This window comes from Rhagoletis pomonella, unplaced genomic scaffold, assembly GCF_013731165.1.
Source record: "Rhagoletis pomonella isolate Grant_MI unplaced genomic scaffold, Rhpom_1.0 Rhpom_scaffold_02152, whole genome shotgun sequence".
NCBI classification, from domain to species: Eukaryota; Metazoa; Arthropoda; class Insecta; order Diptera; family Tephritidae; genus Rhagoletis; species Rhagoletis pomonella.
The window spans coordinates 1,083-14,733 of NW_023460706.1; the positions used below are offsets into that span (position 1 = coordinate 1,083).

The 13,651-nt window shown below is 36.0% G+C and overlaps 2 protein-coding genes across 4 annotated transcripts; one reads left to right on the forward strand and one right to left on the reverse strand.

Moving 5' to 3' along the window:
* The first annotated feature begins 903 nt into the window (after nt 1-903).
* LOC118753170 (protein catecholamines up-like) lies at nt 904-2,492 on the forward strand. The gene is made up of 2 exons (XM_036488038.1): nt 904-1,369; nt 1,422-2,492. Exons 1-2 carry the CDS (start codon nt 1,048-1,050, stop codon nt 2,366-2,368), a joined length of 1,269 nt encoding a protein of 422 aa, XP_036343931.1. The 5' UTR covers nt 904-1,047; the 3' UTR covers nt 2,369-2,492.
* A 6-nt stretch (nt 2,493-2,498) lies between these two features.
* On the reverse strand, nt 2,499-8,216 carry LOC118753171 (tetratricopeptide repeat protein 19 homolog, mitochondrial-like). 3 transcript variants are annotated; one of them, XM_036488039.1, is made up of 5 exons: nt 8,056-8,180; nt 7,354-7,897; nt 7,109-7,272; nt 6,901-7,048; nt 2,499-2,851 (listed from the first exon to the last, which is right to left on the reverse strand). In XM_036488039.1, exons 1-5 carry the CDS (start codon nt 8,106-8,108, stop codon nt 2,603-2,605), a joined length of 1,158 nt encoding a protein of 385 aa, XP_036343932.1. In that variant the 5' UTR covers nt 8,109-8,180; the 3' UTR covers nt 2,499-2,602. The 3 variants fall into 3 exon arrangements, with proteins under 3 accessions (XP_036343932.1, XP_036343934.1, XP_036343933.1); XM_036488041.1 differs by lacking the exon at nt 8,056-8,180 and adding an exon at nt 8,188-8,216 and having other exon boundaries at nt 2,603-2,851; XM_036488040.1 differs by lacking the exon at nt 8,056-8,180 and having other exon boundaries at nt 2,603-2,851; nt 7,354-8,025.
* Between the last annotated feature and the right edge of the window lie 5,435 nt (nt 8,217-13,651).

Here is a 13,651-nt window from a genome sequence, read left to right on the forward strand (position 1 = left end):
AACTTCTCGCTCTAATTCCGCCATATTGACTACCTTACGTGAAACAGTGTTACTTCTTTCACTATTCTTTGCCCATTAATATAGTTGAATGCTTTTTATTTTTTCTCAGTATACACACTTTGTTTTCTTAAAAAGGTATTTTATCTTATTTTATTTCATTTCATAACGAATACACTATAAAAAAGCAAATTTTGTTAAGGAGAAAATGTGAAATTTTATATTTTTCCCCCATATGGGGATTCATTTCTTCCCGTTTTTCTTCTCATTCTACTGAGCTAAGGTGCGCCTACATGCTCGCTGTCGATTGCTACAGACGGCGAGCGACTCATAAGTGATTTTGTACTCAAAGCGTAAACATGGAAAGGAAAGACGCGGATGATGCAATTGAAATACTTATGACTTAGGGTTTTTTATGTATGTGTTACTTAAATTTATTTATATTTTACTTATATGTATGTACATACATATACATATAGTAATTTAGCCTCATTTATCAAAAATTCAATTAACGCACATAGCTTGGATGCATTTATCTGCGATGTGCACACTGCAAGCCAAGGCGTATTTAACAAGGTGGTGTTGGCCGTATATAAGTAAAAAATTACACTAACAAATTATACGCTGATGTCCATACTGTCATTGGTATGAGTTACAACAAACACATCATTTTGACGTAATGGCCTCCACGGCGAAAAACTCAGCTGTCGCCCCAACACCACCTTGTTTAATACACCTTGCTGCAAGCATCAACACAAAGTGAGGTTGTTGTTTTTGTTTCCAATGCGATGCTCGCAAACCACCCTACAAACGACGAGCATGACCCGCAAGCCGCGCATGTGCGCGGATATGCTCGTCGTGTGTAGCTACTGTAACTATCTGCTAGAAAATAAAAGAAACAAAGCCATTTTTGCATTGCAACGTCTGACAGGCTGATTAGAATGAAACTTTGAAAGGCCGGCATCTGTTCTAATGTTGTGATGTGACGTGGAGGGCCGTCATTTTTCTTTTCTGATAATCCTGCTGGAAAGAAATCAAGTTTAAATCATCATGACGAATTTGGAGCAGTTCAATAGGAGACAATTTCTATGGAAAATTGCTTTAAGAATTATTCTATATGGCATTATACTATCACTCCCATCTCTATGTTTGGGTCACAGCAAAAACCCCAGCTTTAAATACTCGCGAGAGGCAAACGAAAATTTCGATACCAGAAAGGCTCCAGCTCCAGTGCACGATCACGGTGATCTCCATCATCATGATCATCACCCACGTTTACATGACGATCAAGAGCATGTTCACCATCATGAAAATCATCATTCGGAGCATCATAAACATGACCATCAGCAGCGCAAGCTTAAAGCTCCACAAGGTCAGAAATAAAATTAAATATACATTGAAAAATATATTGTTTTTTTTTTCAGATATGTCTAGTGTTTGGTTACACTCTATAGGATCTACGTTGCTAATTAGCGCCGCTCCTTTTGTTTTGCTTTATACAATTCGTTTAGATAATAGTGAAGCAATGAGACCTCGCCTGAAAATCATTTTAGCGTTTGCCTCCGGTGGATTATTGGGCGACGCTTTTCTACATCTAATACCACACTCGACTCATTCGCACGTTCATGGTGATGATCATCACACCCACTCACACAGTCATGGTCACGACGATGACCACGAAAATGGACATGATATGAAAGTTGGCCTATGGGTACTGGGCGGCATTATAGCATTCCTCGCTGTCGAAAAAACGGTACGGTTATTGAAAGGTGGTGAGCACGGGCACAACCATATTCACTCATCAACCAAAGTGCAAAAAGGAAAACCAACAAAAAAATCTGACCAAAAAACGAATGATAAAAAACCAGAAGAACGAAAAGTGAACCCGGTATCGAATAAAGATCAGAAGGAATCAAATGAGGTAAAAATTACGGGGTATCTGAATTTAGCGGCTGATTTCGCCCATAATTTCACTGATGGCTTGGCGATTGGTGCTTCCTATTTGGCTGGTAATAGTATTGGTGTGGTTACCACAATTACGATATTACTACACGAAGTTCCACACGAAATTGGTGACTTTGCCATCTTAATTAAGTCTGGTTGTACAAAACGTCAGGCAATGATGCTACAATTAGTCACTGCGCTCGGTGCTGTGGCTGGCACTGCACTCGCCTTACTAGGGGCTAGTGGTGATGATGGTTCTACAGCATGGGTCTTACCATTCACAGCAGGCGGCTTTATTTACATTGCTACTGTCAGTGTATTGCCCGAATTGTTGGAGGAATCTACCAAATTGGGTCAATCAATTAAGGAGATTGTAGCCATGCTTATAGGCGTGGGTCTGATGATTTTTATTGCCAAGTTAGAGTAAGAGTTATGTATATACGCTTATATAATACGCTTAGTAAGCCTTTAAATCGTTAAGCGTAAACTACAAATGTTTCTGGTCTACATTGAATTCTTATAAGTAAAGCTTTCGTAATTAAAATAACGAATACGGATTTTTTATTTGATTTTTGTATAAATTAATTCTTATTTGATTGAAAAATAGCTAGGTCGTATACATTTGCATCAAGTTTTTAAAAGATTTTGATTTTGATTTGTCTTATTGTATAAAAGTTTTAATCTCGTTCAGACAGTATTCAGCCTGTTCAACTGCGTCTACGTTCTTGCCCTTCTTACCAATGCGCCATGCTAGCGAACAGGCTTCCTTGGCTTTCATTATTAAACCTTCTCGCAAATAAATCAAACCCAAATTGGCTTGAAGAATACCTTCCTGTGCTGTGTCCTTCAGTTCTTTTACCAATTCCAAAGCATCCGTTAAATACTTCTTCGCCAGCTCGTATTCCTCTAGCTATTGATTAAAAAAAAATTATAATGTACGTATATTAAACGGCAATTTTCAAACAGGTAGCATTATCTAATTTTATTTATTTTTCTATATTTTGAGCTAGACCTTTAGCGATGTATCAGTGAAAATGCATTCAACTCCATGCATTTATTTTCGAGTGATGCGCGTACAACACAGACACAGTCAGACAAAAATTCTAAAAATTGTTGATTTGGCTTCTGTTGCTTCAATAAAGACCCCCAAATTAATTTTTCTTTATTACCTGTAATGTACCGACATTGGCCTGTTACAATTTTATTATATGTATTAAGGGCCGATTTCATAATGAAACACTTACAGGTCAATTCTGCACGTTGCCGAAGATTTTGTAACCAGAAAACTTTATTACGAAAAAATTTTACCAGTTCTTGTCACCGCGATTCTAGGTACGTTGGTAACCCAGTTAAAATATTCAGCAATTCAGCTATGAAGAACTGGAAATTCTGGTATTGCATATTTCACGGGACAATACTTTGTTACCAGCTTATGAGATAGTAACCAAATTTACCGGTTACAAGAGCACACAGAATGCGAAAAGGGTTTACAAATTGACAGGAACTTTATTTACCGCTTACAAAATGTTTATTACCAGCGCAGAATAGACCTGTTACAGATGAGAATAGACCTGTTACAGTTAAAATATTCAGCAATTCAGCTATGAAGAATTGTGGAAATTCTGGCATTGCATATTTCACGAGGCAATACTTTGTTACCAGCTTATGAGATAGTAACAAAATTTACCGGTTACAAGAGTACACAGAATGCGAACAGGGTTTAAAAATGTACAGGAACTTTATTTACCGGTTACAAACAGGTCTATTCTGCGCTGTTAATAAACATTTTGTAACCGGTAAATAAAGAAAAGATCCTGTAAATTTTTAAACCCTTTTCGCATTCTGTGTACTCTTGTAACCGGTAAATTTTGTTACTATCTCATAAGCTGGTAACAAAATATTGCCCCGTGAAATATGTAATGCCAGAATTTCCACAATTCTTCATAGCTGAATTGCTGAATATTTTAACTGTAACAGGTCTATTCTCACCTGTAACAGATCTATTCTGCGCTGGTAATAAACATGCGTGGTCCAAAGTTATGCGGTAACATACATAAAAAATAAAAAATTAAAAAAAATATTCCGACGAACTGATAACCTCCTCCTTTTTTTGGAAGTCGGTTAAAAATATTTTACTAAAAATGGATATTGCCTAGATGTACGTAGATCTGTCAGTGTTTTTTTTTCCCACCTACTAGAACTTGAAGGGAGATCTCCCTATGTGAGGAATAAAAGAGTACTCCCCTTAACCTGATTTCTGAGCAATAAGAGAGATTTGTCGGTTTTGTACTCCGTTATTACTCGCTTAGGAGCAAAAAGTGATGTCTCCTAAGCAGTGTTGCCGCGAAACATTTTTAGTGGTAGCTAAATTCCAGCTAAAAAAGGGCTAAAAAAGAGCTAAAAATCGTCGTTGTGGCTAAAAATGGTAGCTAAATTTTTTTACCTACATCTTATATATAAAAATAAGTGCACGTTTTTGGTGTGACCTCATAACTTGAAAACAGCTTCACCGAATTCAACCAAATTTATATGGCATATTCGATTTATCATGCAGATGGTTTATGCGAAGTTTTCCCGAATTCGGAAGAGGGGGCGTGGCATCACCCATACTAACAAAATATAAAAATAAGTGAACGTTTTTGGTGTGACAATATAACTTAAGAACGGCTTCACCGAATTCAACCAAATTTATGCGGCATATTCGGGCCATCATGCAGATATTTTATGTGGAGTTTTCCCAAATTGGGAAAAGGGGCGTGGCATATGTATGTATCTTATGTATACAAATAAGTACACGTTTTTGGTGTGAGCTTATAACTTGAGAACGGCTTCACCGAATTCAACCAAATTTATACGGCATATTCAGGCTATCGTGCAGATGGTTTATGTGAAGTTTGCCCGAATTCGTAAAAGGGGGTGTGGCACCTTCCATACTAACTAAAATTTTTTTGTTGTATATCTCTTGAAATATTTGTGGTAGAGTACTGGAAGTTGGTATAGAGGTATAACAAATAATTCCATACTCATGGATAAAAATGGGCAGTATTGGAAAAGAGGGCGTGGCACCTCACATCTTATATATAAAGAATAAGTGCAAGATTTCAACCAAATTTATACGGCATAGTCGGGCTATTATGCAGATGGTTTGTGTTAAGTTTCCCCGAATTCGGAAAAGGGGGCGTGGCACAGCCCACACTAACAAAAAATTTCATCTGGTATATCTCTTAAAATATTTGTGGTAGATTACTGGAATTGGTAGCTATACGTGGCCTGTTCAAGAGTTGGCATTCCAAATTGTTTATTTATTCATACCCAAGATGGAAAAACAAAAAATTTCGTATATCCAAATCTGTTGGATTAAGATTTAAAATAAAGAATCAAAAATTTTGAATATATTGAATATTTGGTGTAGAGAAGCACACCGGGGTACTGCTAGTATAAATATGTAAGTATACACGCAAACATTTTCTATAATTACTGGTATAGAAAAACCATGAACTCTAAAAAGAATTACTATTTTATTCAACAAAAAAACTTTTTGTGTAACACATAAAGCATATTAGGGGCCACCAACTTACCTATTTTAAAGTATAGTTAAATCGTTAACGGATAAGATAACGGCCTAGAAACGAAAGGAACATACATAGAAATATGTTTACTTGCCTTAAAGGAAAGGCGTTCGCTTTATGAGCGAAGAGTTAAATTCATGAAAATCATAAATGAATGTCAATGATGAATAAATTTTGAAAAGGGCTAAAAAAAGGGCTAGGGGCAATTTCAAATTTTTGTGGCCAAAAAAAGAATTTGGTAGCCAAATTTAGCCACCAAAGGGCTAAAACGGCAACACTGCTCCTAAGCGAGAAATCCAAGAGTATTATTTTTGGTTGATAGGAGAGCAATACGCACCTCGCTCAAAAGAAATTTGTGTTTTCGAAAAAAATTTATCATACAAAAAAAAACAACAGAAAATATTTCTTATAGAAGCATAAGGACACAAAAATTTAATTAGGATAGCACACAGATTTTAATAAAAGTCCTTTGGTATGTACTTCAACTTTTGTTTAAATATATTAAGTATGTATTGTATTACTTATAAATGTACCGTTAAATACTTTTCAGATTGCGCAAATTAGTGACAGCATTTTAGTGTGACCCCCGGGTTTAAACATCGCATGGGTGACAAGGATGTCAGATAAACAAAGTCACCTTCACAATTTCCCCGCTTGGCGGATTCCTGAACAGGCAAACATCCTTGACACCCATGAAATCATATAACAGTGCATACTTACATATATGTGCATATAGGTGCATATAATTCAAATCTTATCTTACCGTTTTGTTATTATTATGTTTTAATTTCATATGATTTTTCTGCAATATAATTCAAAAATTAAGCAATTATGTAAGACGTATCATTTATGTTTTATTTTTAAGGTCTTGTAATATTGCACAAATGCACGTGATTAAAAAGTTAAATAAAAAAATTTAATAAATAGCAAAATCTATTTGGCTAATGTAAAATGTTCGTTATCATTGCTCTCTTATTACTCCTACAGGAGGCTTTCGGGATGTATCTAATGGGAGCACTCCTTTATTGCTCGTTCGGGAGGAATATGGGATGTTTTCTATGTGCACTCCCTTGTTGTCTTTTTGGGAGGTAACTATGGAAGTACTCCCGTATTGCTCTATTAGGAGGTTTGTGGGATGTTAATTCTGTGTGATCCCCGATTGCTCGTTTAGGAGGTAAAAGGGATTACTCCCCCTCCTAGGACATCCAATGTTAAAGGGAGTATACAAAATTACATGCTTATACACAGAAGCATAGGGAGCAATGGGGAGTATTCGTATACTCCCAAGGGAGTACTCACCGAACAATCGTACGATGCTCCCAAGTTCTACTGGGCAGTTTATTAGTTTTGATTTCCTAATCTTAAAATAATATACTTATATAATACTTACATTGACACATGCCACACTAAGATTATTCAATATTGTTACAGCCTCTTCATTTACTCGTCCGTATACCTCGACTAGAGCATCATAAGCCTCCTGAAAAGAGTTTTTTGCATCAGCATACTTGCCTAACTTCATTTGCAATTGGCCGAACCTAGAAAGGTAACAACAAGAATGTTACAACAACATCGGATATTTAAAGCTTTGGCAGTACCAATTTTTTGTAAGTCCTAGCAATTCTAGTATGTCCTTGTCACTTGGATCTTTTTTCAAATGCTCTTCAATGCGCTGTAACGTCCACGTAAATCCTTGCAGTGCTTTATCCAGTTCACCTTGTAGTTGGGCCATGTGTGCCAGTTTCGCACTAATATGCATTATCTAAAATAGATCTTACTAATTCACTACTTAATGAAATGTACAATACATGATTAACTAAATGATGTATAAAATGAAAATTACCTGTGCGCTATCCTTTGAGTAGCCATCATTAAATAATCGTCGCATGACATCAACAAACAGTTTTTCTGCTTTTTTGTATTGCTCTTGTTCCATAGCTAGATTCGCCATAAGATCATAAATATAGGTTATACCTTCTTTGCTCTGTAAGTCTTGCGCCATCCTTAACGCCAAGTGGAGCATCTGTTCTGCCTTATCGAATTCTTGTCGTTGTATGCATAACACTGATCTTTTGATGGTGGTAACCAATTTATCTTCAGGCGACTCTTCGTCTTTAGAATTACCAAAAAATCCGAAGGAGAAAACACCACTAACAATGACACTAACCTTTCCTGGAGCCAAGTAACCCGACCATTTGTGGTTATTCTGATGGCCTTCATCATTGCTTGAGTCTCTGTTTAAACGTGTGATTTCATGTTTCCGTTGATCCTGATTTTCTTTTATATTTATAGGGACAATTCGGAGGTAAGGAAAGCTTAGTGTTTGTACCTTAAGGTTCTGACGCAATTTCAGCACTCTCAAATTTCTACCCAAAAATCGCGAGATACTGAAAAAAATTACCAAGTTCATTTTTAAATAAATAAATAAATAATTTTCTTATAATCAGCTGTTTCACAATGGTTAAGTGGCTGCTAAGAGCGTGTCTGGCCTGGCCAAGGCGAATTAATATAAGGTGATAGCAGGAGTACAAAAACAAAAATTTACATGTATTTGGTTTTTGCTTTCCCTGCAAACCATTTTTTCACAGTATTCTGCATTGTAAAGAAATTTTAAAGAATTCGTTAAGATTTAATTCGATTTTTTGCCGAATTTTCTAAAATTAAATAAATTACGCACACTTCCATTCGTTTACGAAATTTCGGAAGAAAATCTGAAGGAACGAAAATAATTTCTTTACGAGTTCGTGTCAACCCCTTCATATATTTTTCTTTGAAAATTCGTAAAAAAAATCGTTACAGAAATTAGACTCCTAACGATTTCCTTAAAAGTGTGTTTGCATTGTTCAACTTTGCGTTCAACTCAGCGCAGGGTTGCACGAAAAAAAAGTTGAATGGCTAAAAATATCAAAATATGAAAAAATATCAAAATATTCGCCATAAAAAGGTGTTTGCATTGTTCAACTTTGCATTCAACTTTTGGTTGAATGGCCTTTCAACTAATCGCTTTCAACAAAGTTGGTCGCCAGCCAACATTTAGCCATTTAACTTTTTTTTCGTGCAACCCTGCGTTGAGTTGAACGCAATTGTTGAACGCAAAGTTGAATAATGCAAACACTTTTCGGGAACTTTGGTTTGCAGGGCTGGCGGCATAAACTGTCAAAATCTGTAAGAGTGTATGAGAGTGTGTGTAGAAATTCGAACAAAATTTTTCAATTTGATATCAGAAGCCGTGCGGCGAAACACATATACAAAATCAGCTTAGCTAGTAACACCACCTTGGACGTGGCAATGCAATACATTTCGATAATAGGGCTTTCGCACGCGGCGATTTTACAGGCAACTTTTGCGTTCAACTCACGCAGGATGAATGGCTAAAAATATCAAAATACAAAAAAATATCAAATTTTCGCCATAAAAAGGCGTTTGCATTATTCAACTTTGCATTCTGCTTTTGGTTTAACGGCCTTTCAACTAATCGCTTTCAACAAAGTTGGTCGCCAGCCAACATTTAGCCATTCAACTTCTTTTCGTGCAACCCTGCGTGAGTTGAAAGCAAAAGTTGAACGCAAAATCGCCTCATGCGAACACCTTTTAAGGCAGTCACGCCTTGCACGTAAAGTGTCTTTTGAAAGAGATTTTTTCTCAGTATATCCAGTAAACAAACATGGCTATTTTTTCCACCAAAATTTAGGTCGGTGTTATGCAGACAAATTTTGTTTGCCAAATTAAATGGCGGCTGCTTAGTTTGCTCCGAGGTGGTTATGTCGAGTTTGGCACAAGGTTGCACGTTCATTATGGTTTTCATGGCTATTGCCAACACGAAATGAGAATTTTGTGTATAGCAACAATTGTCTAAAATTTTTGTATATGCTACAACAATTGCACGCAGTTTGCCTAACAAAATTTCTGCATAACACCGACCCAAGAATGATACAAGATTGCGCCGTCCTGGGCGTTGACATTTGTGTACCACAAGTAAACAAAGAATAGAGCGAAAAGAAGAACGAGTAGAAACAGCCAAAGCAGTTCACTTTACTGCGAAAAACGTGTTTTAATTTTGCTAAATGCGAAAATATTGCATTTTTCATCTAATTTATTAGAGAACAGTGAACATTGTAGTGCACTCCATTGCTTTGCAATTGAGGCTGCTTCAGCAAACGTTTTAGTGCACTCCATTGCTTTGCAATTAAGGCAGCTGCAGAAAACTGCAGCAGCATCTCTGCGGGACTGATTAGTTAACTTGCTAATGGAGGCTGCGTGGAGCAGAAACAAAATCATTGTGAGGAAATGCTGTTAATATAATAATAGAGAAACATTTCGGGAACGGCTTTGCCTTGCCCTATGTACACAAAATGCAGCGATTCGTCCCATTTGCTACATTTGCATCTACGCTTCTTGCATCTTTACGGTTGTCGCAATTTAACACACAGCACTTCATTGTATTAGTTTTTACGCAGTCTTCAACTTAAAAATCACTCACAAATTGCAAATTAACAAAGTCCCCATAAAGGACTAGTGTTGCAAGCAATGCTTTTTCGGCCATAAGGGTGTTGTGCAGCAATTTTATGTAGTGAAAATTAGTTTAGCACTGCCATAATGGATAACAAATATTGCAGTGCGCTTGAACATCTCAGGTTTAACTGAAATATATATGTATTAAGAGTATTTATTTAACTAATACATACCCAATTTTTTTTATTTTACTGTGTCGAAGTCGTTGCACAAATATTTGTAATTTATAGGGCTTTCGCAGCAGGCGATTTTTCAGGCAACTTTTAGTTGAAATCAAAAATCGCCTCGTCCGAACGGCTTTTTTTCCTTGCAACCCTGTGTTTGTTTACATTCTGTATCAGTGTTGGGATATGAAATTGTTCCTTCAGAAAGAAATCTATACAAAAAATGTAATTGTATACACTTTTTAATTCGCTCATATATTTTCTTAGTACATTCCCTTCAAGACCAATGATTTTATGGTATTCATGAGACAGTTTTATTGTTTATGTACATACGTTTACGTATTTTACACTTTTACAAATTGAATCCACGTGCACATGTATTGCATTTAACGCAAATATGTATGCACACATTTTCAGGTATACATCTTAACAAAAAGCATATTTAAGTTATTATTAATGGATAAAAGAGACATTTTCTTTGGATTCAGTACTAAAATTTGACATTTTAATAGCATTTCAAGTGCTTATCAAAACTTTACGAGAAGATTTGACCATTTATCTTAATTGTATTCAATTTTAATTATTTTTTGTAAAAATACGCTTTATATTTTAAGAAAAGCCGTACAAATCCAAGGTTCAAACTTTGTGCAACATTAAAAAAACCAACACACTTTCGTAAAAATTTCGAGCTTTTTAATTCGATTTCCTAGATCTATTTTGAGTGTGTGATGTTTTAGCCCATTAAACTTTAATATAACTAAGTTTTTTAAGATTTCTTTGATGAAGGTGTTGCTAATTTCCTCCATATATAAAAATCGTCGAACACACTTCGTATGGAAGAAAATGGCTGACAACGTCGACAAAACAAAATTGCCAAGTTCAACGGTAAGTCCCAGCTACTTTAAACTTGCACTTTATTTTACTAAAATTGAATGGGCTAAAAACTAATGAATATTAATAAAGCTCGAAATTTTTACGACAGTATGTTAATTTTTGGATGTTTCGCAAAGATTTAATCTTGGGTTTATACAGTTTTTCTTAAAGAATACATTATAGTTTATAAACAGATAATTAAAATTATAGAATAATAAAATAAATAGTAACACCTTGTCAATATGTGAATGCCGTAAAGGTATTATATTTAAGAAAATCTCTTCTTATAACTAACGGAGACTTTGTTTCTATATGAAGCTGACTTCGACATTTTGTTTTAATAAAACTTAGTATCGAAAAGTTTCTTTAAAAATTTGCCTAGGCTATGTTATACTGGTTCGTTCAAGCCATTTTTCAAAACTTACAAAGGTAAATACGAACAGGCGAACTGTGGGGTACTGTTTATGAATTTGTACAACGATTTTGGGTTGCTGTGCCCAAACGCGTGAATCGAATCAAAAAACTTTTACACACACTTGTAGACAACAGTTCACGCTTTATTACAAAAATTTAATTTACTAAATCTGTGCACTAATTTAACAATAATGTCGGTTGGAAATATGGTATTTGTTGCAAATTTTTGTAATAAATTTGTATATATATTTTTATATACAAGATATTTTTATAAAACACCAAAATAGACATCACTGGGGCGGCAGCCCCAGGTTTACCACACAGAAAGGGAATTCTAGTTACCTCATCCTTTCCCAAGGGTACATCACTGGGGCGGTAGCCCCAGTTATGTCACACAGAAAGGAGAATTCTACGTAGTAAGGGTTATAATTCCTAAGCGCGGCCGAAGGCCGCCTACGCAGAAAGGTGTTCTCTGCAAAAGGTGTTCAGCCCCCCTTCTTCGGACGCAAGTTTAACTTTGTTTTTTCCTTGCAAAAACTCTAAAATTCCCCTATTTTCAAACAGCTCCCCAGAGGTCTGTGGGAGAAGTTGGGTGGGGAGGGGTGACTTTTCATAAAGCGGCGTTAATCCTCTTTCGTTTAGGGGATTTGTGGGAACAACACTGTTCTGTATACATACTTTTTTTTCTTTTTTACTTTTTTACTCTTATTTTATCTTTCAGCTTCGCTAAAAGCACTTCTACCAACGCTTGGCTTACCAAATTTACGCCAATTGATACAAATTTGCGATTTAAATTCATTTTCAATAATGTAAATAACGATTCGTGTTGAATCCAAAATCGCCTCGTCTGAATAGGGATGGCAACTTTTTCACTTTCAACTTCTCATTCAACTACGTATTCAACTTTTGTTGTCTGTGAAATCGCAGCGTAAGTATTTAAGTTAATTCGGAAATATATTGAATGCACAAATTAAATTGTGGGAGCGATTTATTCACATAGAATTGGAAATAGGGCTGATGATATACTTTAAATCAATTGAGAATCTGCGAAAATAACTTTTCAGCATATTTCTTAACTTTTCCCGAAAATTTACGTACAGGCTCGAAATTATGCCAGTACCATTCGAATATCGTCGTTTGGATGGAAAATTTCCGTAAGCGTCATTTTGACAGTTTTTAGTTAAAGATGCAGTTATATATTTTAAAATAAGATATTTCGATTTTTTGTTAACAGTTTTTTGGATATCTTCTTTAGTTTCCGAGTAAATAACCACAATGTTTTTTTTTGGTTATTTGGTACAAATTACGTTAGTAATGCCAAAGAACGTAGATAATAAGAAGGGACAACTTGTTATAATTGCAGCGAAAGTGAGTAAAGGCCCGTTTACATACAACTTTGGCGTTGCGTTGGCGTTGGCGTCGCTTCGACAGCTGACTATGAATACATGTATTTATATGAAAGTCTCCATATAACCAAAGTTGGGCAACGCCAACGCCAACACAACGCAGAAAGATGGCCAACTCTCAACTTTTCGCGCGCGTCGTTCGTCAGCTGTTCTAAATAATCAAAATTATGTGATTTAATTTTAATTTTTAATCAAATGCGGGCAAGAAATATAGTTTTTAATGCAATTATTGATGTAAAAATTTTGATTTATCAGCCGCTAGTATGTTAATTTAGTGACCAAAGTATTCTGTGCTAAGCGTTCATTGTAGCAAGCACGGGCGTTACGCGCGCTGCTGTCAAAGCGACGCCAGCGCCAACGCAACGCCAAAGTTGTATGTGGATGGGCCTTAACAGGGGCAAGCCTCCTCTTTTGCCCTAGTACGACAACAAACACATCACTTTGATATTAGGAAGTACCGCGGCGAAAATCTAAAATCGCCATCAACACCATCTTGTATAACTTCGCCTTGGCAATATATTGCGATAAGGCAGTAACGCCCACGATCCAGAAAATAAAGGTCGCGCCATTCGCGGACCGCTAACCCTCTCTTCGTCGATTTGACAGCATCCACCTAATCGCTGACGTCATAAAATACTTTTGTTTACATTCCCTGTTGCCAACTTCATGCTTTTCGCACCAAATTTAGTGGGTATTCAAAACGCGAAAAATTTTGAGTTTGGTGCTTGGCGTGTTTTTTGGTGCTTTTGTTTTTAGTTTGAAGACACCAAAT